A 23707-nucleotide genomic window follows, 5' to 3' on the forward strand; every position below is an offset into this window, starting at 1 on the left:
AAAAAAAAAAAAAAAAAAAAAAAAAAAAAACAAAAAAAAAACAAATTGGATATTCTTGTCCCCAATTTCAGTTAAGAACAAACCTGATTTTTGTCAGTTGGTGCCTTGCTTGGCTGAGCTGCACAGGGCCATTGTCCAAGCTGGATCCAGAGCAGCAGCTTTGCAGAGCCACATCCCTGGAAGAGCTCAAGGCCACACTGGATGAGGCTTTGAGCACCTGAGCCTAGTGGATCTCCCTGCCCTTATCAGGGACTCAGTAGGTGATCTTTAAACTTCCCTCCTAACTAAGCATTCTGTGATTTCATTTGTCCTTCTACTTGCCTACAGTGCCTAGAAAATTACTTGATTATGTGATTAATTGCATTCAGGATGTTTTCCACTAAGCACTATTCAGCATGATTAGCTCCACACTTTCATTAAAGAGACAGACAAGGTCTTATCATCTTTCCTAACAGCTGCCCCATGCTGCCCTGCCAGATCTGATAAGCTCTCAAGATGATTTGGAACAGCCTTAGAACATCCAACCACTTTTAGTTGGGGTCTTCAGGTCTGCTCCTGTCACTGAGTGATCAAACCACCCTCTGTGGCCAGGCCGGGCGCAGTGAGCATCCCTGGGAGACAGAGAAGGTGCTCAGGCAGTGAAGTCATCCTCCTGTGGCTGTGCACCTCTGCACACCACCGTGGGCAGCACCACGGAGCTCTGGCTCTGCTCACACCTGCAGTTTGTCACACCTGCAGTTAGTCACATCTGCAGTTTGCCACAGCTGCAGTTTGTTTGTCACAGCTGCAGTTTGTCACACCTGCAGTTTGTACACCTGCAGTTTGTACACCTGCAGTTTGCCACAGCTGCAGTTTGTTTGTCACACCTGCAGTTTGTCACACCTGCAGTTTGTCACACCTGCAGTTTGTCACACCTGCAGTTTGCTGGCAGGATCACTCCCCTGAAGGCCGTGGAAAGCTGGAGCCCAGTGAATGAAAGACTCTAAGCAAACTCCTCTGAAACCTGGATTTAGGGTCTTGTTTCCACAGCACTCACAGTTTGTTAAACTATAAAAGTGAGTGAAGCAATTCTGGCTGAGCAGCCTGTTTTGAGTGTGTTTTCCAGCTGTCTGCAGTATTTGAGTCTCCCTCCCACCAAACTTAGGAGTTCCGATTCTGTGGGAAACTTTCCAAATTCTGGCTGGAATACTCAGCCATTATTTCCCAACTTGCCCATCTGCCAGGTCTAGAACACATTTTTTTAATCCTTTAAAACATATGTCTGAACTGTTTGTTTATCTGTCAACACTGTCTCGCACTATTTACTCTTAAGGCTGAACTTTTTAAACCTCTCAGGGCTGGCCCTGCCCTGGAGGGGAGGAGCTGTCAGTGGGTTTGCACCGTGGAACCACTGCCTGTGGCACCAGGCAGGCTGTGTGCCCACTGGCCACACACCAAGCTCTCAGACTCTCCCACAGCAGCCTTTTCCCTAACCCTGCTAAAGTATTAAAAGAAAAAAACAATTAAAGTGGGTTTGGAAGGAGGCTGAGGAGCTGGAGAGTGAAAATGCAATTTCCTTGTTAGCTCACCCGGGCTGCCCAGAGGGCTGGTGCCCCGAGGGGAGCTGGGCTGGCACAGCTTTGCTGCCACACCGGGATATGGAGCTTCATGGGACACCAGTTCCAGCTCAGACAGCTCTCCTGGTCAAATGGCTGAGTGTCTGCAGGAGGGTGGCTGGCTGCTCCTGCGCTGCTCCAGCAGAGATTCCCCACTCACAGGTCACTGTGCTCCAGGATTCCTCTGCTGGGGTGTTTGATGTCACGGGAGCTCCCCCAGGCTCCCACTGCCACGGCTCTGCCAGCTCCGTGCCCTCACCTGGTTTTCTAAGGAAAGTTCCCAAAAAGCTCCTCTAAAGCTGTCGCTGCATTGCCACACACACAGAGCACGTATATGGACACAAAATATGTTATTTATTGTGAATTTTGCAAAGACACATTTAAGCAACAAAATATACATTTGTGAACCTTTCGTTTTATACATAACAATCTGCTACCATAGCAATAAATTAAATATACATTATTTACAACAGACATAGGTCACCAGGAACTACAAAGCACTGCCTCTCTACATCAAAAATAAACTTTGTCAGAGACATTTCTTCAAGAATTATTTTCACCCCATAAACCCTCTTCACATTCTCGGCTGCCAATCCGGCATTCCCTGTGCAGGACAGCCGCAGTGCTACATTCACGGAAGGCATGGGAGCATGCTGGGGCCGGGGCTGAGCAGGGGAGCAGGGGAGCAGGGGGGCTCTGCCCGGCCTCGGGGGGCTCTGCCCGGCCTCGGGGGGCACCGAGCGCAGCCGAGAGATGCCAGCCCCAGGCACAGCCCCTCGGCGGCGCAAACAGCTCCGGGCCCCTGGCCTGCCCTTCCCGAAAACCCTCCAAACTCTGGGAAGAAACGGAGTTTGTGCTTAGGATGCCCTGCTTCCCTCAGAAAAAGCAGTTCCGCGCTGTGCTTTGGCTCTGCGGGGCTCCGAGAAGGGGTGCGTGCCAAGAGCTCTGCTGGAGGGAAGCGCAGCCGGGACAGGGGCACAGAACCCGGACAGGAGCACCCAGCCCGGGACAGGGGCACAGAACCCGGGACAGGGGCACCCAGACTGGGGCAGGGGCATAGAGCCTGGGACAGGGGCACCCAGCCCGGGACAGGGGCACAGAGCCCGGGACAGGGGCACCCAGCCCGGGACAGGGGCACAGAACCCGGGACAGCGCTCTGCCAGCCCGGACAGGGGCACCCAGCCCGGGACAGCGCTCTGCCAGCCCGGACAGGGGCACAGAACCCGGGACAGGGGCACACAGCCCGGGACAGGGGCACCCAGCCCGGGACAGGCTCTGCCAGCCCCTGGTGGAGGTGATGCTGCTGGGGAAGGTCCCGCCCGCCCCGCACAAGGACGCGGAGCCAGCGGCACCAGGTGTGCAGCTGCACCTGAGCCGACTGAGCCAAACCAGGACCCAAACCCCGGCACACGGGAGCACCCCCAGCCACGGAGACCCCTCCACACAGCGGGGGCTTCCCCACCGCCCCCCTAAGGCGTTTCCGAGCCCCTCTGCTCCCTCTGCCATGTCACTTCTGAGGAGGGCAGAAGTTGTGTGCATGGAAACAGAGGAATCAGAAAGGAAAATGCACTGCCCAGTAATTCTAGTGTCAGTTAAGGATCCTTTCCTTTATATATATAAATATATATATATTTTATACATATATATATATATATCCCTTTTATATGTGTATAGATGTGTACGTGTCACTTATAAGCACAAAACATTTTGCAAAATATCTACAGGAACACCTCCACCCGCTGCTGGAAGTGCAGAAGTCCCGGGCTGTAAGAGCAGCCCTGCGAGCCCGGGACAGCCCAGGGCACTCCGGGCCGGCCCGGGCTGCAGGGGCCGAGCACAGCAGCCAGACCCAGCTGCCGGGAGGATGCACAGCGGGTTTTGGCCTCTGGCGAGGGTTTGCTGCTGGAAATGCCCCGGAGGAGCCGCTGGCACAGCTCAGCCAGACCCCGGCCCCGCCGCCGCTCCGGGCTGGCAGGAGAGACCAGCCCAGAGCGCTGCAACCGCCCTGAGGCTTCACACTGCTCTGCCCGTTAGTCCCACTCGAATAATTCCCAAATCAATCTAGGTCAAAAAGGAAAGACACAGTTTCAAGTGAAAAAAAAAAAGGCAACAAAACAAGCAAAAATGGCAAACCAGTTGACAGTAGCCACTGCATCATCTGCTGAAAGATCTCACGGAGATCAACACCCACAGGAATGACGACATCTACAGAACCGAGTGACTTCTGAGGAAAAAGCAAACCCAGAGCAGACCCTGGGAGCAAGTGATTGCACCAGTCAGTGTTTCACTGTGCAGCCTCAGGAAATCAGACCAAAGCTTCTAAGAGGAGACTTGGGGGTGGGTTTGAAAGTGCTACTGAAGCATCATCAGACAAATGCTGAACAGCAAAGTGTGTGATCCTGAGACACCTACAGCTACAGGCTGGGCTGAGCACACTGCATGCTCCTCTCCCACAGGAACCTCAAGGCTTAAACTCCATTGGAATGCAACTGCTGGGAGCAGGAGAGAGCATCCCCATGGGAGTTATTGGTATTTACTGGTCCTACACAGCACCTGGGGCCGGTGAAACTGTTCCCTGCCTTTATATAACTGTTCTTTAACCTGGTTCCCCTCCCATCACAGCTACAGCCTTCCCTCGTGGATGGATTCCAGCAGGAGCAGAGCACCTGTGTGCACTGGGCAAGGCTCTCGGGGAGCTCGTGCTGCTGGCCTGGGCTCGTCCCTGGCCGGGGACACGACACGGAGGAGGGCAGGTGATGGTGAATCCTAGAGCACCTGCCCCAGAGAGAGGGCAGCAGGAGCAGGAGCAGCCACAGCTGCTGCCCAGGGCTGCTCCAGGAGCACAGCTCTGCCCCTGCCTCCTGAAACAGGCTCTCAGGTACCTTGTGCCTCCTGGAGCACCCCCGGGGGAAGGGGGCTTTGGCACCCAAAGTCCTGTGCTCAGTAGGAATCACAAACTTGAAGAACTGTGTTCACTTGAGACTGAGAACCTGATTTCATGAGGGGGCCCAAGGGTGGCAGGCTGGGGGGACAGGGGGGAATATCTCTGCAGCATCATAGCCTGTCTTCCAGAAAATGGGTAAGGGAAATCTGTGAGCAATGTGAAATTTATGGACAGGCTTCTGGAAACTTCACATGAAGTTCCATAAAAGAGCAAAAGGATTTCTTGGCATGATGAGAGAGGTATTTTCTGGGAAAGGGCATTATGGGAAAGTTACCTTGCAGAATCTATAATCCTTTCAGAATAACAAGAGCTGGCTCAAAAGCAGCAGGAGAGACTCTGTAAGGGCTGGAGCAGCCTAATGCCTCACAAATCACCAGAGTTTTATGCATTTGCCTGCGTGGTGATCCAAGCCATAGGGCAAAGCAGAGCCCACCAGGTAAATCCCCTCTGGTTCCAGTTCAGTACTTAGAAAAGTTAAGCTGTAATACAGCACAGCTTTAGCTTTGGGTCACCTTTCCCAGGCCTGTGCTCAGTGTCAGGCAGGGACAAAGCAGGGAGGGTGAACCTGCCAAGGAGGATGAGCTGGCTGCTGTCCCCAGCTCCACTCCCTGGGCTGTCACTCACCTGCCTCTTGTGCAAGAAACTGAGCAAGTTTGCAGCCAGGGGCTGCCTCTGCCCCAAGGTTTTGGGGTGTAGGCAGGAGCTGGGGGACAGCTGGAGAGACACTGCAGACCCCACTCCAGGGAGAGCTGCCCAGGACCCCCCCAGGGAGGTTTTGCCCCATTGTCCCCCGAGAAGAACAACAGCAAACAATGGTGGAGGGCAAACTGCCCCAGAGCCACTAACACCCAACTTTGGCCTGACCCCCCCTTCAAAAAACAAACATAAACCCCACTGATAACTGCAAATAAAGCACGGAGGGACCTAAACTATGTGGAGGTCTCTCCTGCTGCCCCTCTGCCCAAAAGGAGCTGCCAGGCAACGCAGGGACGGGGGGAATGGGCGGTGCCCACCAGCTGCAGCACATCTGGGCAAGCACAGGTGACCCAGGAGGGGACACGGCCCTGCCAGGCGTGCAGCACAGCCAGGGACACGTCCCCTGCTGCACGCAGGGCTGTGCTGGACGGGGGGACACTGGGTGACAAGGTGGCTGGTCCCTGTCAGGACAGGACTGTGGCAAGGTGAGAGCTCTTTTCTTTTCTGGTGCAGCAGCGAGGGCACCTGGCTGCCCACGGCCGGGGCGTGCGTGCTCCCGGGGGGTGTTGAAGATTTTTCCCTTTGTTGAAACATTCTGTGCAAAGAAGAAAAGGATAAAAGTCAGGAGCGTGGAAGGAGAATATTCCCAGCCCTGAGGTGCTGGCTATGAAGCACCTGTCCCATGGAGGGAGCTGAAGCCACGGCAGTGCCCTTCCCCAAAACGCCAGGCCAGCCATCACTCGCAGGTTGTGGGAGAGGGAAACCCAGTGATCGGGTGAAAATCCCAGCTTTTTGAGACCCACGCTTTCAGAAATGTAACTTTCTCTCATTTCAAGTTCTGTGGGCTCTTCTGCTCAGTTTGGATCTCCCTAATGACACCCTTAATTTCACGGAACAGAAGGAACCCAGGAAATCAATCTTGTGTATCTTCCATTTCCCCTTGGATTTTTGGAATGGGTAAGGGCCTGCACTGCCTTTCCACCCCAGTGCCCAGAGCACAGCACAGCAAACCTGGAGATGGGCACCAGTGTGTGACAGAGGTTAACTGGGAAGGTGCAAGCTGCTGGGCTGGGAGCAGGAGCAGGAGCTGCAGAAAGGAGCAGCAGCACTGGAGGGTGCAGAGCTGCCATGGAGCCCTGCCCTCTCCCTCCCTCACCTACAGCAGCATTTCAGGTGTTCTAAGGCACAGGATGGATCCCATAAGCAATAACAGAACACAGCTGGCCCCCAAACAGCCTTTTTGCACAAGACAAAGCACGCCAACACTCACCTGTGACAAGTTCCTGACTCCCTCCTGCTAGTGGCTCTGTGTGAAAGAACAGCACACGGCGTGAGTTGCAAACAAAGGGGCAAGAAGTGACAAAATCCCTTCCCTTTTCCCCCTCACAGGCCCCAGAGCCACCCCCAGAGCCCAGACTCCCGTGCCAGGCAGGGAGGAGCAGGGCACAGCATCCCACCAGGGAGAGCCCTGGCACCCACCATGCTGGAGCTGCCATGGCTGAGCTTGTCAAAGCGAAACTTCAGGTTGGACCTCGGAGAATTTCTGTTCTTTAGATCTGCTGGAGGGAAAGGACAAACAAAGAACAAAAATAATAAACTGTGAACAAAAATATTTGCTGTAGTACCGGCTGCACTCGCCCAGCTAGGCACTTTAATAGGCTGTCAGGAGTGCTACCAATATTTAGTCTGCCTTGGCTGAATGTTTGGCAAAAGCTGTACATTAAGTGTTTGCAATGGAACAAATTGAGGCTTAATTACATTTCACAGTCTTTCTCCTGGAAATGCCACTGAAAAGGCTACAAGGAATGACTGATCCATATAATGTATGGGTGGATTTTCATGTTCTTGGCAGGAAAAATACAAAATAAACACTTCAAGCATTAAAAGGGGCTGGTTTAAGGGTTCAGAAAATCACTGGTGAAGTAAGGAGGAGGACCTGTGGGGTGCTGAGACACAAAAATCCTGCCTGCCCTCCACGGTCCCATTTTGCCAGTTACAGAGCTGTTTGGGTGTATTTGTGCTTCCCGGCTGTTTCAAAAACAGCTCCTCAGCTGACAATGTGTCTCCAGGACCCAGAGCCATGGGGATTTGTGGGCGAGGGGTGACTGTGGCCATGCCTCCTCTCACTGAGGATGGGGCAGCAAAGAGCTTTTCCTGCCTGCTTGGCCCTCTTGAGCCGCACCTCGCTGTGCAACCCGCCCGACCGAAAGGGATGGAGCGGGGGAGCGGGCTGGCAGGGCAGGGATGCAGCCAAGACCACGGGAAGCTGAGTGTTGATTAAGTGATTGTGAGTCACGGCTCAGCCTCTGGAGACAGAGTTTCCACGACTACTGCACATGTCAGGGGAGACAGAGGGAACAAAGCCACAGCACGAGCCACCTCTGCACTCTGACTGAGAAAGGAAACACGTTCCCCACGGAAGCACAGACCCAGAGCCCGTGGGGCCATCTCTGCAGGCCAGCCCTGTGAGGATGGGGCTGCCCCGCAGCCCTGGGTGCCTGTCCTGCCAGGGTGAGCACAGCCGCTGCTCCCGGCACCCGGCAGGGCTGGCAGGGGGCTCCCCATCCCAGCCCACCACCACAGCACCCGGGGCTCTGGCTTTGGGCAGCCCCGGGAGCGAAGGCAGCCCCGGTGCCCCTGCCAGGTGCCTGTCACCCACCTGTGGGGCTCCTGCTCATGATGACCGGGGTGGCCGTGGCCGCGCCGCCGGGGCTCTCGCAGCCGGGCGAAGCGCTGTACACGAACACGTCCTGCTTGAACGGGGAGGCGGTGGAGGGCTGGCTTCCCTGCTCAGAGACAGGACAAGGCTTTTCCTGCAGCCAGGTCTTCCCCCACACCCTGCCAATGCCCCACCGCAGCCCCTGGCCTGGGCACTGCAGGGCTCACTGGGGTGCCACGGAATCACAGAGTGCTTTGGGTTCCTGGTTTGGAAGGGACCTTAAAGACCCCCTAATCAGACCCTCCCTGCCGTGGGCAGCGACACCTTCCACTAGACCAGGCTGCTCCCAGCCCTGTCCAGCCTGGCCCTGGACACCTCCAGGGATGGGGCAGCCACAGCCCCCGGTGTCCCAGGCACACCAGCCCTCCTCCTCCTCCCCACACCCCGGGACGGGTTCAGCCTCTCCCCCTCCGCAGCGAGGAGGCCCCTGGGGGCTGGCAGGCACATCCCCCCCAGCCCGGGGGTCTGCAGGCAGCAGGGAGCCAGGGGAGCGGGGTGCCCTCGGGAGCGTTGGTACCCACCACGCTGTCGTACTCCTCCAGGGTCTCGCTCTCCCCCGCCGTGCTGCTGAAGCTGCTGGTGCTGGAGGAGGAACGGGAGATGTTCGAGCGCCCGTTCTCTTTCAGCTTGATAAAAGGCCTGGAGAGAGGCGGAACGGAAGGAAGGGCGCGTGGCTGTCACCAGGGAAGCGTGTCCCTTGGACTGTGACGGGGGACAGGCCTCCTGCACACCCCCGCAGCAAAGTGCTGCCGTAGGAGTGAACCTTTTGGGGTGCTGCAGCACATAACCACTTCCAAAGGCGTGGGACAGGGCACGGGGTGGGTGCCCAGCAGGAAGCCCCAGGCTGAGCTGACTTCGCCTTGGCAGGGAGGAGCAGGCACAGCAGCCTCCTGTGTCCTGAGGCCAAACGCTGCTCTCTGCTCTTCTTCGTAAGGACCAAAAAGGAGCTGTGCCCAAGAATCACCAGAGACTTTTCTCCCTTAATATCAAACTTATTTACAGTAAAATTTAGGTATGGTTTTGTTTGACAGATTCCTTGGCGTCTGCTGAGCTGTGGTGGAAGGAGGATGGGCTCCTCCGGGCTCACCTGTCTTTGTTGGGGCATATTTCAGGGGAGCTGGGGTTGGATGAGGTTTCAGATTTCATCTCTTGGGAAGAATGTCCCAAATCTGGTGTCTTCTGGGCTCCAGAAACACTGTCGCTGAGGGCACAAAGAGACAGGTTGCACGAGTTATGCAAGAGACTTTAAAAGGATGGTCACATTGCACTACCTGACACCAGCTATAAACTGTGAGAGTGGCAGAGGCTCTGTAGGCACCACCACAAACTTACCACCTCGTCCTGCTCTCCGCCTGGCTCTCCGAAGTCGTGTGCAGGCGAGGGAACAGCCCTGAGCGGCGCTTGATGGGGCTCCTGGACTGGTTTTTGGCAGCCACAGCTGGGACAGGGGGCTGAGAGCAGAGAACAATCTGGGTTTGAGAGCACAGCTCTCTCCTGGGACGTCAGAGGCTAAGCATCCTGCCAGGAACTGCGCTGCCTGCGCATCTAAAAACCCCACAATGCCAGAACCTCTATCTCCTTTTACTTTGGGGCCAAAACCCCAGGAAGCTTATCTTTGGTTCTTCCACAAAATGAGCCCAACTTGAACAAGGCATCCAAATGCACAGCCTGCTCAAGCCTCCCCCTCACCCTGACCCTCGCTGCCCATGCAGGGACTGCCAAGCTGCATCGGTGGAACGCAGCGACCCATCAGGCTGGGGAGGGGTGGGAAGAGCAAGGCACAGTGGGACGGGGGGACAGAGGGACACAGGGACACGTGGACATGCTCACCGAGAAGGTGGTCTTGGTCACCTCGCCGCTGTTGTGTGCAATGCCCCCGCTGAGGCTGCCTGGGATGCCACTGCCATGGTGCTTCTTCTGGCTGCCCACCATCGTCTCCATGGAGTGGCTGCGCACCCGGATGGCTCTCTGTGGCACAGGGGACAGCAGGTCATCACCACCCAGAGGGTGCTGGCCCCACAGCTCCTCCCCAGCTTCAGGTCTTCCCCAGGCACAAGGCAGAGCAACCTGTCCGTGCCTCCCCGAGAGCAAGCACACCCCAGCAGCAGCACGACTCCTGACAGCAGCCCTCAGGTGCAGCTCAGCATGGGCTGCCCCTGGGAGCCCCACAGCCACCACGGGATCAGATTTCCCCCCCATTGCTCTGTGATACCAAGGACTCCATCTCTGGGACCAGGAGACACAGACACCAGCCCCGAGCCCTGCCTCCTGCCTGGCCAACCTCCCAGACCCCACGGCAGGAATGGGGACCACAGCCAAGCCATAAGCCATGTCTGTGTGCACGCCCTCCACAATTCTGCCTGGACTCAGAGAGGACAGATCCTCTCCTGTCTTTCTTGCACCTCTCCTGCACCTCTCCAGCCTGTTCCCAAAACAGCCCCTGAGCTGGAGGCTTCACAGCCACATGAAAGTGCTTCTGTTCTTCAACAAGCTACTGCTTGAGAATACATCTAGCCTGAATCACTGCTGTGGCTTCTGGTTTGGTCTATCCACCTCTGGAAGGGACTGGAGCTGAGTGTGCAGCACTGGCCCCACAGCAGCCATGGGCTCTCCCTGCTCCTGTGGGTCTTCATTCCCCCACTCTTCCCTCACTCTTCACATCAGCAACCCGTTCTCCTCTCAGCTATTCCCTCAGCCATGGCTGAATCCCAGCCCAGGCTGAAGAGTAAATGAGCCACGGCAGGCCAGATTCCCGAGGGTGCCAGCACTGCCTCTGCAGCTTGCAGGCTGCTTGCTGCTGGCTCTGGGGTCACGGAGCCACCGGTGGAGCTGTACAGGGTGAGAGGAGCTGCAGCCCCGAGCTCTCAGAGCCTGCAGTGCTGAAACCACAGCCCCAACAGCCCCTCCTGACCATCCAATAATGAACATCAAGCAAGAGTCCATCAGACTGAATTTATTGGGGTCAGCAGCATTCATATACAATTTGATGTTGTTCTTAGGTAAAAGTGATCAGTCGCTTTGCTGCAAAGCAGCAGCCACAAGCACTCACTCTGCAGGCTCCTGTCCAGGGCTGTGGAACTCTGTGGGGGCCCCCAACACCCCAGCCCTGAGGAGTGGCTCCTTTCCCCACACAAGAGGCAAAGGCACCTCTCACTCACTCAGAGCCCAGCAGAACTGAGCTCTGCTCACCTCTGAGAACTGGTCCCCTGCTCGCCTGGCCAAGGGGATGGGTCTGCAGGCTGGGTCGTAGGGGCACGGCAGTGGGCAAAAAGGATATAGGATGGGGGAGCAAGTGTGAGCCCCTGCAGCCCTCCTTGGCAATGGGGATGAGGTCTGAGCCCCTGCAGCCCTCCTTGATGATGGGGACCAGATGTGAGCCCCTGCAGCCCTCTTTGGCAATGGGGCCCAGGTGTGAGCCCCTGCAGCCCTCCTTGGTGATGAGGTCTGAGCCCCTGCAGCCCTCCTTGGTGATGGGGACCAGGTCTGAGCCCCTGCAGCCCTCCTTGGCGATGAGGTCTGAGCCCCTGAAGAGTCGCTTTGCTGCAAAGCAGCAGCCACAAGCACTCACTCTGCAGGCTCCTGTCCAGGGCTGTGGAACTCTGTGGGGGCCCCCAACACCCCAGCCCTGAGGAGTGGCTCCTTTCCCCACACAAGAGGCAAAGGCACCTCTCACTCACTCAGAGCCCAGCAGAACTGAGCTCTGCTCACCTCTGAGAACTGGTCCCCTGCTCGCCTGGCCAAGGGGATGGGTCTGCAGGCTGGGTCGTAGGGGCACGGCAGTGGGCAAAAAGGATATAGGATGGGGGAGCAAGTGTGAGCCCCTGCAGCCCTCCTTGGCAATGGGGCCCAGGTCTGAGCCCCTGCAGCCCTCCTTGGCGATGAGGTCTGAGCCCCTGAAGCCCTCCTTGGTGATGGGGACCAGGTCTGAGCCCCTGCAGCCCTCCTTGGCGTGTGTGCTCCCCGTCACTCCGAGAGCGCGCGGTGCAGGACGTAAGCCAGCAGGCAGCCCAGCAGCGCGGGCCCGAGGCGCCCAGCACGGAGCAGGGGGCTCACCTCCCACCCCAGCACTCCCTGCAATGCCAAGAGAGCACGGTCTGTCTGCTGGCACACACCAGAACATCACTGCTTAACCCCACGCTGAGACCCGGAGGTGAACGCTGCGCTGCGTGACTGCACGGCAGCGCCCTTCCTACACGTGTGACACGGGAACAGGACACAGCTGAGCCTCTGCAGCAGGGTCTGGGGAGCTGTGCACCCCTCCTCCCCAGCCCCATCCTCCCGGTATGGGATGAGGTGGCTCATTCACCGGTCTCACTCCTCTGTGCTACAGAAATAACCGTGCCTGAGCTGTCCCAGCAGTCACAGCCAGGACAGTCAGTGACAGCCACCCAGTGCCAGCCTGCTCCGTGCACCACAGACACCTGGCAATGGCTCGTGCCCTCACACTCAGGTGCTGCCCCTCCATCTCGAGGGGTGTCCCTGCTGCCCAGCCAGTCACTGTCCCTACTGCCAGTGGCTGCTCAGAGTTCCCTCCACAGCACTTTACCCATTCCTTTTCCTCCAGCCCACATCACCTGCTTTCCCTCCCACTCACCCAGTCTCCCTGGCACACTCAGCAGCACTTCCCCACTCCACACCCAGCACATTCTTTCCAACTTCTGTTTTAAGCACAGTGACCACCACCCCCAGCTGCTGCTGTGGCAGCTGCCCCAGGCACCCCTCCTGATCCCTGTCCCACAGCAGAGCAGAACATGAGCAGGACACGTCCTGCCACAGCAGAGCCCAGCTGCGGGCACACTCCGTGGCATGGGACTGGGCCTGAACTGAGACCCCTCTGGGGACATAAAAAATGCTGCAAACTCTGGTAGAGAGGTGCTCAGGAACTCTGGAGAAGTCACTCCAATGGGGACACTCACCAACAATGCAACCGTGCCAGCTTTTGCAGCTCCCACTGGGACCAGCTTGGGCACTTGGCAGGTTGAGCAGGCAGTGGTGGCAGCAGCCCCCAGCTCCTCTTGCCACCCAACCCTCGGGGGGCATCTCTTGTTCCCCCACATGCACTCTGCCAAGCCCAGGTGCATTTTAGCTGTGCTGTTGGCAAGGGCAGGGCTTTACCTTGAAAGACTCCAGAAAGCCTCCATGTCCCCCATTCTCCAGCTTGTCCTCCTCGGGCCCCAGCCCCAGCATGGCCTGCGTGTGCCCGTGCAGCTCGTCGTGAAGGTTGTCCAACAGGGCAGCCCGTGTCCGGTCCTGCGGGAGACACCAGGGCTCAGCCAGGCTCCAAGGGAGCAGCAGTGGCACGGATCCATGGCAGCAGCCCCTGCCTGGTCCTGCAGGGACACCAGGGCTCAGCCAGGCTCCAAGGGAGCAGCAGTGGCACGGATCCATGGCAGCAGCCCCTGCCTGGTCCTGCAGGGACACCAGGGCTCAGCCAGGCTCCAAGGGAGCAGCAGTGGCACGGATCCACGGCAGCAGCCCGTGCCTCCCCGAGGGCAGAGCCGCCCCACGGTCACCACGCTCCCGTCCCTGCGAGCACTGACCCGGTTCAGCGGGGAAAGGCGCCTTTGAGGAGCAGTGGGACAACTCCCCAGAGCTGCTCCAGGCAGGGACACGTGGGCAGCGTTACCTCCAGCTTTGCAAACTTGTCGGACTTGCAGCAGGCGTTCTCAGCGTTGATGAGCTTGGTCAGCAGGAACTCCCGGAACTCGGGGCTCTGCGGGGACAGAAGCGACGTGGAAGACACCCACCATTTTAGGACTCTGTCACTCTGGCACCACAGCTGTACCAACCCAAAACCCAAGCTCGCAGCGCCTGGCAGTCCCTCCAGATGTGGAAGCACTGGTGGAAAGCCCCAGGAGGGTTGAGGTGCCCGCCTGCACCAACGCAGTCCCTCAGCACCAGAGCTGCTGCTGCCACCTTGCTCAAGTAATGCCATGCAGTGCTGCAGGGCCACTCACCCTACCATAAACCAGGGGCCTCAATGGAAACCAAAATTAATGCAGGTCAGCTCCACAAGTCCCGTTTTCCCCAACTTGGAAACACCTTGGAAATGCACATCTACTTTTTTTACAGCCTGGAGCATGCTTCCCTCTCAGCCCCTACCTTCTGGAACACCGGTGGGCTCGGCAGGGGTGGGCCAAAGGAGGGAACGTCTTCCCGGGCTGTGACTGACACCTGAGGAGTCAAGAGACAGGTTATTCCCACGGGGGCAGCAGGATAACAGGGTTTATGCCACCTACACCCACGTGATATGTCAGACTGTTCCATTCAAATGCTGAGGACCATCAAAACTCTTTAACAAATGAGCTGTTTTACAAACACGTGTTTTATGCACTGATGTCTGCATACACACACATTGTGTCACAGCACACACATAACACACCTGTGTGCACACGTGTGTGTGCTCAGCACACAGGCACAAGTCCCCACACTGACTGCATCACTGAGCACAGGGTTAACCTGTGCCAGGGCCTCACCACCCTCACAGGGAAGAATTTCCTCCTAATCTCTAATTCCCCCTTGTCCTGTCACTCCATGCCCTTGTCACAAGATGCTGTAGCAAAACTGGGTGGGTGACACAGGGACTGCCCTCACCTTGTATGCTGTATTGTCTGCCTCGGGGTTCTCCACCTGCACCACGATGTAGGCGTGCAGGAAGTTGGAGGCGATCATGTCTGGCACGAAGGGCGTGTTCTCCTCTTGGAAGATAATTGCCACAATGTCATTGCCAATGTGCCTCTTCCTCTGGAGCTAAACCAAAAGGGAGAATATTGGGTCAGTAAAACCAGGCAGCTCTGCTCCTGCAGCAGCAAGTGCCAGCCCCGTGCTGGGGAGCCCAGCAGCCACTTGCCGCGGTGCCAGTGTGTGGCACTGGGCAGGGCAGCGCCAGGGCACCCCACTCACGCCCCTCTGTGCAGGCAACCACATCTCTCTTACTTGTTGCGTGTCTCCTTCGGTAAAAGGCAGCTTTGTAGAGACATGAAACATTATCTCCCTGTCCCTGAACACCGTGTACACAGACTCCACTCCCGTCTGCCCGTGGCTGACATCCAGGCCTCCTCGAAAACTGGAGATCAAGGGAAAGGCGGAGAGAAACCAAGAGATGTTAATTGAAAGCTTCACAGAGAGCACCAGCGGCTGTCAGGGGACAGGCTGCTGGAACAGCCCAGCTCATTTATCTTTATCTAGCAGCCAGCAAATGGGAAAGAACAAGCCGTGCGTCATGTGCTGTAACCAGCCATCGCTGCCACCAGCCTGCAACACAGGGTGCACACAAAGCAGGGCTGGTCAGCCAGGGCTGCCCACAGCCCGGGCACGAGCCGTGGCCTCGCCATCCCTCACCAGCAGTGGGGGTCTCTGCCTGCCCTGTGGCTGCTGCAGGGACTGCCCTGCAGGCACCCGTGGCTGAGCCACGACACAAGGCACAGCACATTGCCACAGACTGCCTTCCCTCTATGGCTGAATATAGCCAGATTTTATCACAACCTCAAAATGCAGGAAAAGAAATTTTTCTCTCTTGGCAGCTCCATTTTTTTTTAACTCCCCCAGCTTTGAAAAACAAGCCAAAACTATATTTGCTTCTGCTCCGCACATCCCGCTCATGAGCGAGATGACTTCTGTTCTCACACAGAGATATTTTTACATATGACATGGTCTCTTGTTAATGTATTTGTAAAATCATCCTTTTTATTTAACTTACCCTTTGAAGTCCTGGAGAGTTATGGTGTCTCCCAGAAAACTTAAGAAGTTCTTGAAGGCAGTGCTTTCTTCATTATTGCCAAACAGCTCCTCCTCTTGGGTCTACAAAACACAGGGTGCATCTGCTGACAGCCCAGTTTCCCTGCCTGCCCACTCCCCTGCCACCTCCAGCTCCATCCATGGGTCCCTGGCTCTGACCAGCACCTTGTTCCACGGTGTCCTGCACAGCCACAGGCTGCTCCCCAGCACCACATTCACCACCAGCACCACCCGTGGGCTGCCACAGCCTGCCCAGCGCCCAGGACAGCCCAGGGCCAGGCTGCTGGGAGCCTCCCCTGAGCCCCAGCAAGGACCTTAGGGTAACATCCAGGAAACACCAAACCAGAAGCGAATCCTCTGTTGAAAAATCCCTAATCATCTCCTACTTGCTGTATTTCAAAACAACGAGGCTCTAATTATGGCCTTGCATGAGTCACTCAATCCAGCCCAAAATGCAATATGTAGAGTGCCTGTCAGAGTAATTCTCAGTGAGTTCTGAGGCTGAGTTCTGCACTCCCCATCCAGAGTCCCCTGCTAACGACAGCATTTTCAGCAAGCGCCTCTCTTCAGAGCCCACAGTCCCTCCAGACAAACGGAGCTGTTATAGCTGTCTAAACATATATCTGATTAAAATACCACGCCTGCTAAAATCCATTTTCACATCCGCTTTCCCCTACAGCAGCTTGTGGGCTGATTTCCATACCGAGACTTTTCAGTCATATAATTTTTTAATGAGTGGGGAAAACATCCGAGCAATGAGAACCACAGTCAGTGAGGGCATGCAGTGACACCAGGTGCTGCACATGGAGAACTGAGGTCAGAGCTGAGCCTGTGCTCCTGAAACGTGGCTCTCTGGTGCACTGCTCCATGAAAGCAGCGTGGGGACAACTCACCTGCCTGAACTTCTGATAGATCACACCAAACTTGAATGTGTTGTTGACCTCATGCTCATCATAAGACACTATCATCTGGGATGCCTGCAGGAAAGCAAGATGCCAATTGTTTCATCTGGTGGTTCAAAATGTGACGGCCAAAAGATCCACGGTGAGGGGTGAGGAGAGCCCAGCAGAGCTGCAGCAGGGTACAACAACAGCTGGGCAGCATCAGGGGAGTGGAAGGGGGAAAAAAGCCAAATTCCCACATAATTAGGCCAACAGTTTTCAACAGTGGCCCTGGGTGTGGTTCTCAGAGTCCCTGCAGAAGACATGAGCAGCCTGGGCAAGTCACCTCACCTTGGGGTAGAGAACTGGGTTAAACTTCAGCCCCGAGGCATCGTCACAGAAGGCCTGTTGGCAAGGGGAAAGAGCAGTCAGTGCCAGTCCCTGGCCACCACTTCAGCCACGAATGTCTGACAAAGAAGCCAAATACAGCCTCCAATGGCAGGAGGTCCCCACTCCACATCCACCACTGGGATGCCCCTCAGCCTGGCTGGCCCCACTGAGGAGGCAGCAAGCCAAGCCCCAGGTCCCTCCGTGTCAAACGAGTGCCATGTGCTCTCCTTGCCTGGCACCAGCAGGAAACCACCAGCAGGGCAAGCACACAGCAGCACCCGAGTGCCCCTGAGAGCCCAGCACTGCTGCCCAGCACACCCCAGCAGTGCCTGATGTGCCCTGGCCCAGGCTGTGCTGCAGAGCTCCAGCCAAGCCAGGCCATTCACCTTTGCAATCTGGGGGATGCTCGGGAGCTTGCTGAATCCTGCCAGTGGAATCCTTTCATGCAATGTCTTCACTTTGGACCTAGCAAAGAAACAACGAGCAGACAGATGTCAGAGAGTGGCTACAGCAAAGCAACACCCACTGCTGGGAAACACAGCTGTGCTGCATTTGCTGGGCCTGGTTAGTGGGCAAAGGCTCGATTTGTCTTCTCATCTCTTAAAATATTCATAGTTCGAGGGAAATGACACAATGGTTCAGACATGCTGGGTCCTGTCAGCTTATGGAGGGATGGTGAGGGAAGTGACTGGTGTTATCCCAGGGAGGATTAAAGCCACAGAGGTTTATGTTCAGTTCCAGCAGGTTTAGTGACAGATCAAAGTCTCACATTCGTTGTCAGGTTTAGGCAGTCCCAGCACAGAAACACAGCATGCTGCCACTGCCTCCCATCCCACCCAGACCCCCTCCACGTGCTGCCAGCCCAGCTCAAGCACTTGCTGTAGAAACAGAACCAGGGACTCCCAAACAGAGAATATTTTGTTAAACAAAGACTTTTTTTCTCATACCTGAGTATAACCCTTAAATATTCTGTGCCATCTGTCTCCTCACATTTAACAGAAAGGATCAGATTTCCAAGGCTGCTAGCTGTACAGTAGAAATTTAAATGATCCTAAAAATAGAAAACAGCACGTTAGCAGCCGGGAAGCAACTCACTGGTGGCAAGGACACTGCCTGGACACTCACCTGCTACCCCAACACCCTCCCATCACCCACACACCCACACCCCCTTGCCAGGAGCAGGGCTGTGAGCAGGGCAGGGGCTGCCACCAGTGTCTGGCTGAGCCCCAGGTGCCCAGGGCAGGAGGCTCAGAGCCAACGTCCCCCCTGGTGTCACAGGAGACCTGTGGCTGTGGGGCCAGGGACAAAGGCCACATGCGTGGCCACCAGTGCCATGCTGGGAACACACCAGCGCCTCCATTCCCTGCAAAGAGGGAAATTGTGAAACTTGCCCATTTTGCTCTCAGCTGGAGAGTTTTCTCAGGCAAAGGTGTGCAGCTCTGAGCCCCGCGGGGTGGAGGAACCCACCTTCCCCAGGAAATGCTTGCGGTAGGCTCTGGCCTCTCCCTTGCACTCCAGCTTGTAGCCATAGCTGCTGGGGCTGAGGTTTTCCTCCTCCTCCTCGCAGATGCTGCTGTCAGAGGAGGTGGGCGTGCCAAGGTTTTCTGGGTCTTCTATCCAGTATCCCCCAAACTGGGGCAGGATGATCAGCGGGTAGGGGCTGCCCTTCTCCAGGATCTGCAGAGACACGTGCCACGAGGGGTCAGGCAGGACAGGGCTGTGCATGTGGGATCAGAGCTCACTGCTCCACGGTTTGCCCCCCTACTGCAGCAGACCCCAGCACCAGCAGGGACAAGTGCAGCCCCTCTCTGAAACCTCTTCTCTGTCACAGAAGAGGGCACATGAGGAAAAGCCAAAAGCCACAAAGGTGGGGAGGGGGAACAGGCTTCGTGTAGCTCCTCTCAGAAACAGAATCTCCACCAATTCCTCTGCCATCAGCAATTTTGGAAAGGCATTCCCCAGAAGGTGTTCAGGGGCTTCAGGGCACCCACCTCATCGATGCTGGGGTATGGGATGTAGTCTTCCTGGAAAAAGGAACCAAAACATCATCTGTGACCATCTGCTCCCCGCCAGCTGTCCCTAAAAACCCCAGCCCTGCCCACCCAACGCAGGGAGTGCCTCCAGCACCTGCTGGTCCCTCTCAGAAGGCACCAATGCAGGCTCAGTCCTGCCTAAAGGGAGCTCCTCTACTGCTGCAACTTCCCAGTGCAGTGGCAAAGCCCAACCCTTTTGCACAGCTGGAAGCTGAAATGCTCTGGACATAAAGCTGGATTAGGGATTTACAGGCACCCTGCTCCCATCTCTGCAGTTCAATCAGTGCCTTGTTTTTAGATAACATCTAAATCCTTTCCAGCCCTTTGAGTACTGTCTTTGACGATCACATTAAACCCCTGAGATGGGGAGTGGACACTTGAAGAGCTCCCCTCAAGAAACAAAAATCAACCAACCTTGTGTTTTTGGCTTCCAGACCTCTGTTCTTCCAGTTTTGGTGCCTGTTAGGAACAAAATGGATGTGTCAAACAATTTAGATGCTTTTACCCACACAGGGGGTCGGCCCACCAACATGAGGGTATTTTGCTACATGGAGATCACTCCAACCCAAGTGGCTGGAAGGTGAGGTCTGCTCTGGGACAGGCCCTCTGCCCTCAGGGGCTCTGCTGGGGCCAACGTCCCGAGTTACTGGCATGCACACTGCTGCTCACCTGCATTTTTTCCAGCATTTCGAAGAATTCTGCCGACTGAAAAGAAAAGAAGGAAATCTACTGTTCGATGAGAGCAGACACAAGGCAAGCCAGTCCAAGCCACAGCACAGCAGGGACACTGGACCCCCACCTGAGCCCTTGTCCTGCTCCCTGAATGCCACCAGGCAGCTGTGACACCGGGATTCCCATGCAGCCCCACCCGGAGCTCAGCATCACTGCTGCACTGCCCTTGCCAGCAGCCCTCGAGCCCCAAAAACGCCGAGCTTTGAGCACGTTCGGTCAGGGGACTTGAATCATTTACTTTCTGCATCACAGCAGCATCGCTGAAGCTGCTGCCTGGCTGCTGGGCTGCCCAGCGCAGGGTTAATCCCCCCTTGCCACGGGAACTGAAGAGATTACGGAGCCGCTCCTGCTGGAAGCCCTGCTCCTGCTGCCCGGTCAGGACAGGACAGGACAGGACAGGACAGGAGCCGCAGGGTGAGTGTCCCCGCACCCGGGCCACGCGGACGGGGGGCTCGGCGACAAGGACCCCCGGGCTTGCTGGGCAGTCCGACCGCTGTCCCAGCTCTTCTGCGGCCAGGTGCACAAATGAACCACCCAGCCAAAATGAATGCGGCTGTAACGCGGCACTCCCGTGAGCCCGTAAGCGGCTTTCTGGAGGCGCGCCGCCCCCGCCCGTCCCTTCTCCTTTTACCCTCCTTTTTTTTGTTTTTTTGGTTTTTGCCCTGCTTTCGCCGGGCCCGGCTCTGCCCCCGGTGCGGAGCAGCAGCGGCGGGGCCACGGCAGCGCCGCCAGCCCGAGCAGGGAGTGAGAAGCGGGACCAGCAGCTGCCACCCTACCGGCTGCCAGAAACGGCTTGCGGGAGAGACATGCGTGACCTGGGGCCAAAAAAAAGGGGTCGTGGTAACCAGGGGAAAGACAAGGGGGATGATTTTTAGTGAGGGCTTAGAATAGACTGAATTTCTCAAAAGACAAAAAAAAAAAAAAAATAAAGGACAAAAACAGAGGAGGGGATGAAGAAATGAAAATCAAAGGAAAAGTCTGAGAGAAATTTTTTCCTTTAATACTTGTGGTGAGCAAAGGTCGGATTTACAGCACGAGCAGTCTATGGCTGCCAGCACAGGTGGGGCAGCTGTGGCTCAGACACAACCCTGGCTGTTTCCAGCTCTAGACCATGTCCCTCCTTACCTAACACACCTATGGGAGTCAAAAAGAAAAACCCCAGGCTCAAACAGCTCTGTGCCCACAACACAATACTCTTTAAAAAGTCTTCCTTAGTTTGAGCTTGCTTTGGATTCTGTTTATCTCCAGGTAAAAATGTTCTTGGGTCGTTTCAGGTCCTGCTCTACCAGTATCCAGAGCCAAGACCTGACCCTACAGTGGCACTGGACCCGGCTGCTACAGTGAGTCCCACAGAAAATGGCACACGTACTGAGCAAAGCATGCAGCCCTTCAAAGAGCCGGGCACACTGAGAGCCAGCTTTCCTGGGCCACAAAGGAAAGGACGGGAAGAAACCCTGCACCAGGCAGGAGCAGAGCGGAGGGCAGCGAGCAGAGCTGTGCACCCCTCCCCAGCACTGGCCCCGCCGCGCCGCAGCCCTGGAAGGAATCTGTTACCTTCGTGGCATCGCTGCCCTGCATCAGCCCCGCAGCCAGAGCTCCTCACGGGCACCCAGCAGGAGCCCCAGCCCTTTGCTGGTGTTCCTCAAGCCAGAGGCACAGCAGGACAGCGGTCTTGTTTCAAAGGGTGGCTCCCCGGCAGGCAAAGCGCCCGGAACAGGCTGGGCAGGAGCAGGTGGGGCTTGCAGGGGACAGGCAGGTGCCTGCTGGAACGCACAGCTCGGGATGCCCGGGGAGAGAAACACACCGAGGGACCCGGCACAGAGAGACACCCGGCACGGGAACGGGGAGGGAAACACACCGAGACACCCGGCACGGGAACGGGGAGGGAAACACACCGAGGGACCCGGGACACCGAGCCACCCGGCACAGAGAGACACCCGGCACGGGAACGGGGAGGGTCGCTGGGAGGGAAGCACACTGGGAAGCACACAGAAGCCCCATCACGGGCCTGGGAGGGTCGCTGGGACAGAAGCACACAGAGGCACCTAGCACACAGAAGCGCAGCACGGGGCTGGGAGGGTCGCTGGGAGGGTCGCTGGGACAGAAGCACACAGAGTTACCCAGCACAGGGCTGGGAAGGTCGCTGAGACAGAAGCAGCCCCGGACACAGCGCCCTGGCCGGCAGCGCCGGTCGCGGCTGTAACGGGAGTGTCGGTGGAGAGACACCCGGCACGGGAACGGGGAGGGTCGCTGGGAGGGAAGCACACTGGGAAGCACACAGAAGCCCCAGCACGGGGCTGGGGAGGGTCGCTGGGACAGAAGCACACAGAGGCACCTAGCACACAGAAGCGCAGCACGGGGCTGGGGAGGGTCGCTGGGACAGAAGCACACAGAGTTACCCAGCACAGGGCTGGGAAGGTCGCTGAGACAGAAGCAGCCCCGGACACAGCGCCCTGGCCGGCAGCGCCGGTCGCGGCTGTAACGGGAGTGTCGGTGCGGGATGGGGCGGCACACACGGCCGGGAGAGAGGGATGGCGCCGGAACAGGCTGCCGGCTGAGCTCCAGAAACCACCTACTGCTGCTCCTGGGGGAACAGCCCGAATCCGCGCAGCCGCTGCCTTGGAAGTGCTGCTCCCCACCAGCCCGGCTCTCCGGACTCCAAACCTCTCACCTTCATGGTCGGGGGCGCCGTCAGCGGGGGGGACAGGGGCCGCTCCGGGACGGTCACATCCGTGCTGTTCAGCAGCTCCTGTTTCCTGGAAAACCAAAGACAGGCATGTCAGCTCCCCGCTGCCCGAGCCAGCCCACCGAGCAGGAGATAAGGGTTATCTCCCTTGGCAAAGCCGTGGTGTGCAGCTGCCTGTACGGTAATATCTGCAATCTGAGGAAAAACCCAGCAGACAGTGTGAGAAGGTGATAAAAGTCGTCAGAAGAGCCGTGCCCAGGGTGGGCTGCGAGTCCCCGTGTGTGGTGCTGGTGGTGCAGCAGGGGACAGCAGGGCTGGGTTCCTGTGACAGGAACCAGCCATCCCCACGGCTTCCCTGCCTCTGGCACCCTCCACACCTGGGCAGGACCTGCGGCTGAGCAGCCTTCTGGCAGCAAAGGAGGCTCAGTGACACCCAGGGACACCCAGCATGGCTTTGGAGGGACCAAACTGGGGGGCCCTTTGCCAACACGGCACCTGGCACCGGATTTGGAAGTACCAGGAGCCATCCTGGTAGGAAGGTGCAAGACCCCAGGAAAGCAGAAAGCAGCCCCTGTACCACGGAGCTGTCAAGACATCCCCCCCAGAAATCCCCTAAGCTTTGGAAAAGCAGGGCCTCAGCCCTCCCCTGAACAAAACTCCCATCCCTGCCGCCCGGCGCTTCCCGGGCAGGCAGCCACGCCACCACGCAGCGGCACTGCCAGATGCTCCTCCGGGAGTCAGAAAATCTGAGATTTAATTTAGTTTCCTCTTGTCCCTGCCAGGTTAGTCCTGCAGAAAGCGGGCCAAAACGTCCAACTGTTTATCTGGCGGTAACGAGGTTTGTTCCCATGGCAGCGCGCCCCGGGATGGCTCCGCGCGGCGCCGCGGGCACCGGAGCCTGCCAGGCCTCTCCAGCACACAGCCCCTGCCACAGGCTGCAGCCGCCTCTGCGAGCACTCGCCCTCTGAGACACCTGCCCTCAGCACCCCGGGCCCTGGCCTCCCAAGGCCCGGTATTTGTGACAGCAGGTGACAGCCTGCGGGTGCCCGCAGCCCCTCGGCAGCAGGGCCCTGCGCCACCGAGGTGCTGAGGGGCTGAGGTGGGGAGGCAGCAGGGATGCGGGGAAGGCAGAGTGGGACCAGCAGCATCATCCTGCTCACAGCCAGGGGAGTCATGGCACCACCTGGGCTGTGCCAGAGGCACTGGGGGAAATACCCAGTGCATTGCGTCCGAGCGTGAATCCAGACTAAGGACTGGTGTTTCACATTGCATTAAATCAAAGTAAATCTTCTCT

The 23707-nt window shown here is 57.3% G+C and overlaps 1 protein-coding gene across 8 annotated transcripts in view; it reads right to left on the reverse strand.

Annotated features, from left to right (window-relative positions):
• Positions 1–1959: 1959 nt before the first annotated feature.
• Positions 1960–23707, reverse strand: part of RAP1GAP2 (RAP1 GTPase activating protein 2) — a 43280-nt gene continuing 21532 nt past the window's right edge. For 3 of the 8 annotated variants that reach the window (XM_041482489.1, XM_041482493.1, XM_041482487.1), the window contains 23 exons: positions 22399–22483; positions 19665–19700; positions 19410–19454; positions 18954–18986; positions 18430–18639; positions 17910–18013; positions 17349–17427; positions 16924–16977; positions 16585–16668; positions 15654–15754; positions 14891–15020; positions 14549–14704; positions 14057–14128; positions 13581–13667; positions 13070–13204; positions 9785–9922; positions 9287–9405; positions 9042–9155; positions 8476–8593; positions 7895–8021; positions 6715–6794; positions 6506–6541; positions 1960–5830 (listed from right to left, as the gene is read on the reverse strand). In XM_041482489.1, the coding sequence (XP_041338423.1) occupies positions 6533–6541; positions 6715–6794; positions 7895–8021; positions 8476–8593; positions 9042–9155; positions 9287–9405; positions 9785–9922; positions 13070–13204; positions 13581–13667; positions 14057–14128; positions 14549–14704; positions 14891–15020; positions 15654–15754; positions 16585–16668; positions 16924–16977; positions 17349–17427; positions 17910–18013; positions 18430–18639; positions 18954–18986; positions 19410–19454; positions 19665–19700; positions 22399–22483 (2116 nt within the window). In that variant the 3' untranslated portion in view covers positions 1960–5830; positions 6506–6532. The remainder of the gene's footprint in view (positions 5831–6505; positions 6542–6714; positions 6795–7894; positions 8022–8475; positions 8594–9041; positions 9156–9286; positions 9406–9784; positions 9923–13069; positions 13205–13580; positions 13668–14056; positions 14129–14548; positions 14705–14890; positions 15021–15653; positions 15755–16584; positions 16669–16923; positions 16978–17348; positions 17428–17909; positions 18014–18429; positions 18640–18953; positions 18987–19409; positions 19455–19664; positions 19701–22398; positions 22484–23707) is intronic. The other 5 variants (XM_041482490.1, XM_041482488.1, XM_041482494.1 and 2 more) reach the window with 3 other exon arrangements.

This window comes from Pyrgilauda ruficollis, unplaced genomic scaffold, assembly GCF_017590135.1.
Source record: "Pyrgilauda ruficollis isolate IOZ18807 unplaced genomic scaffold, ASM1759013v1 scaffold59, whole genome shotgun sequence".
NCBI classification, from domain to species: domain Eukaryota; kingdom Metazoa; phylum Chordata; class Aves; order Passeriformes; family Passeridae; genus Pyrgilauda; species Pyrgilauda ruficollis.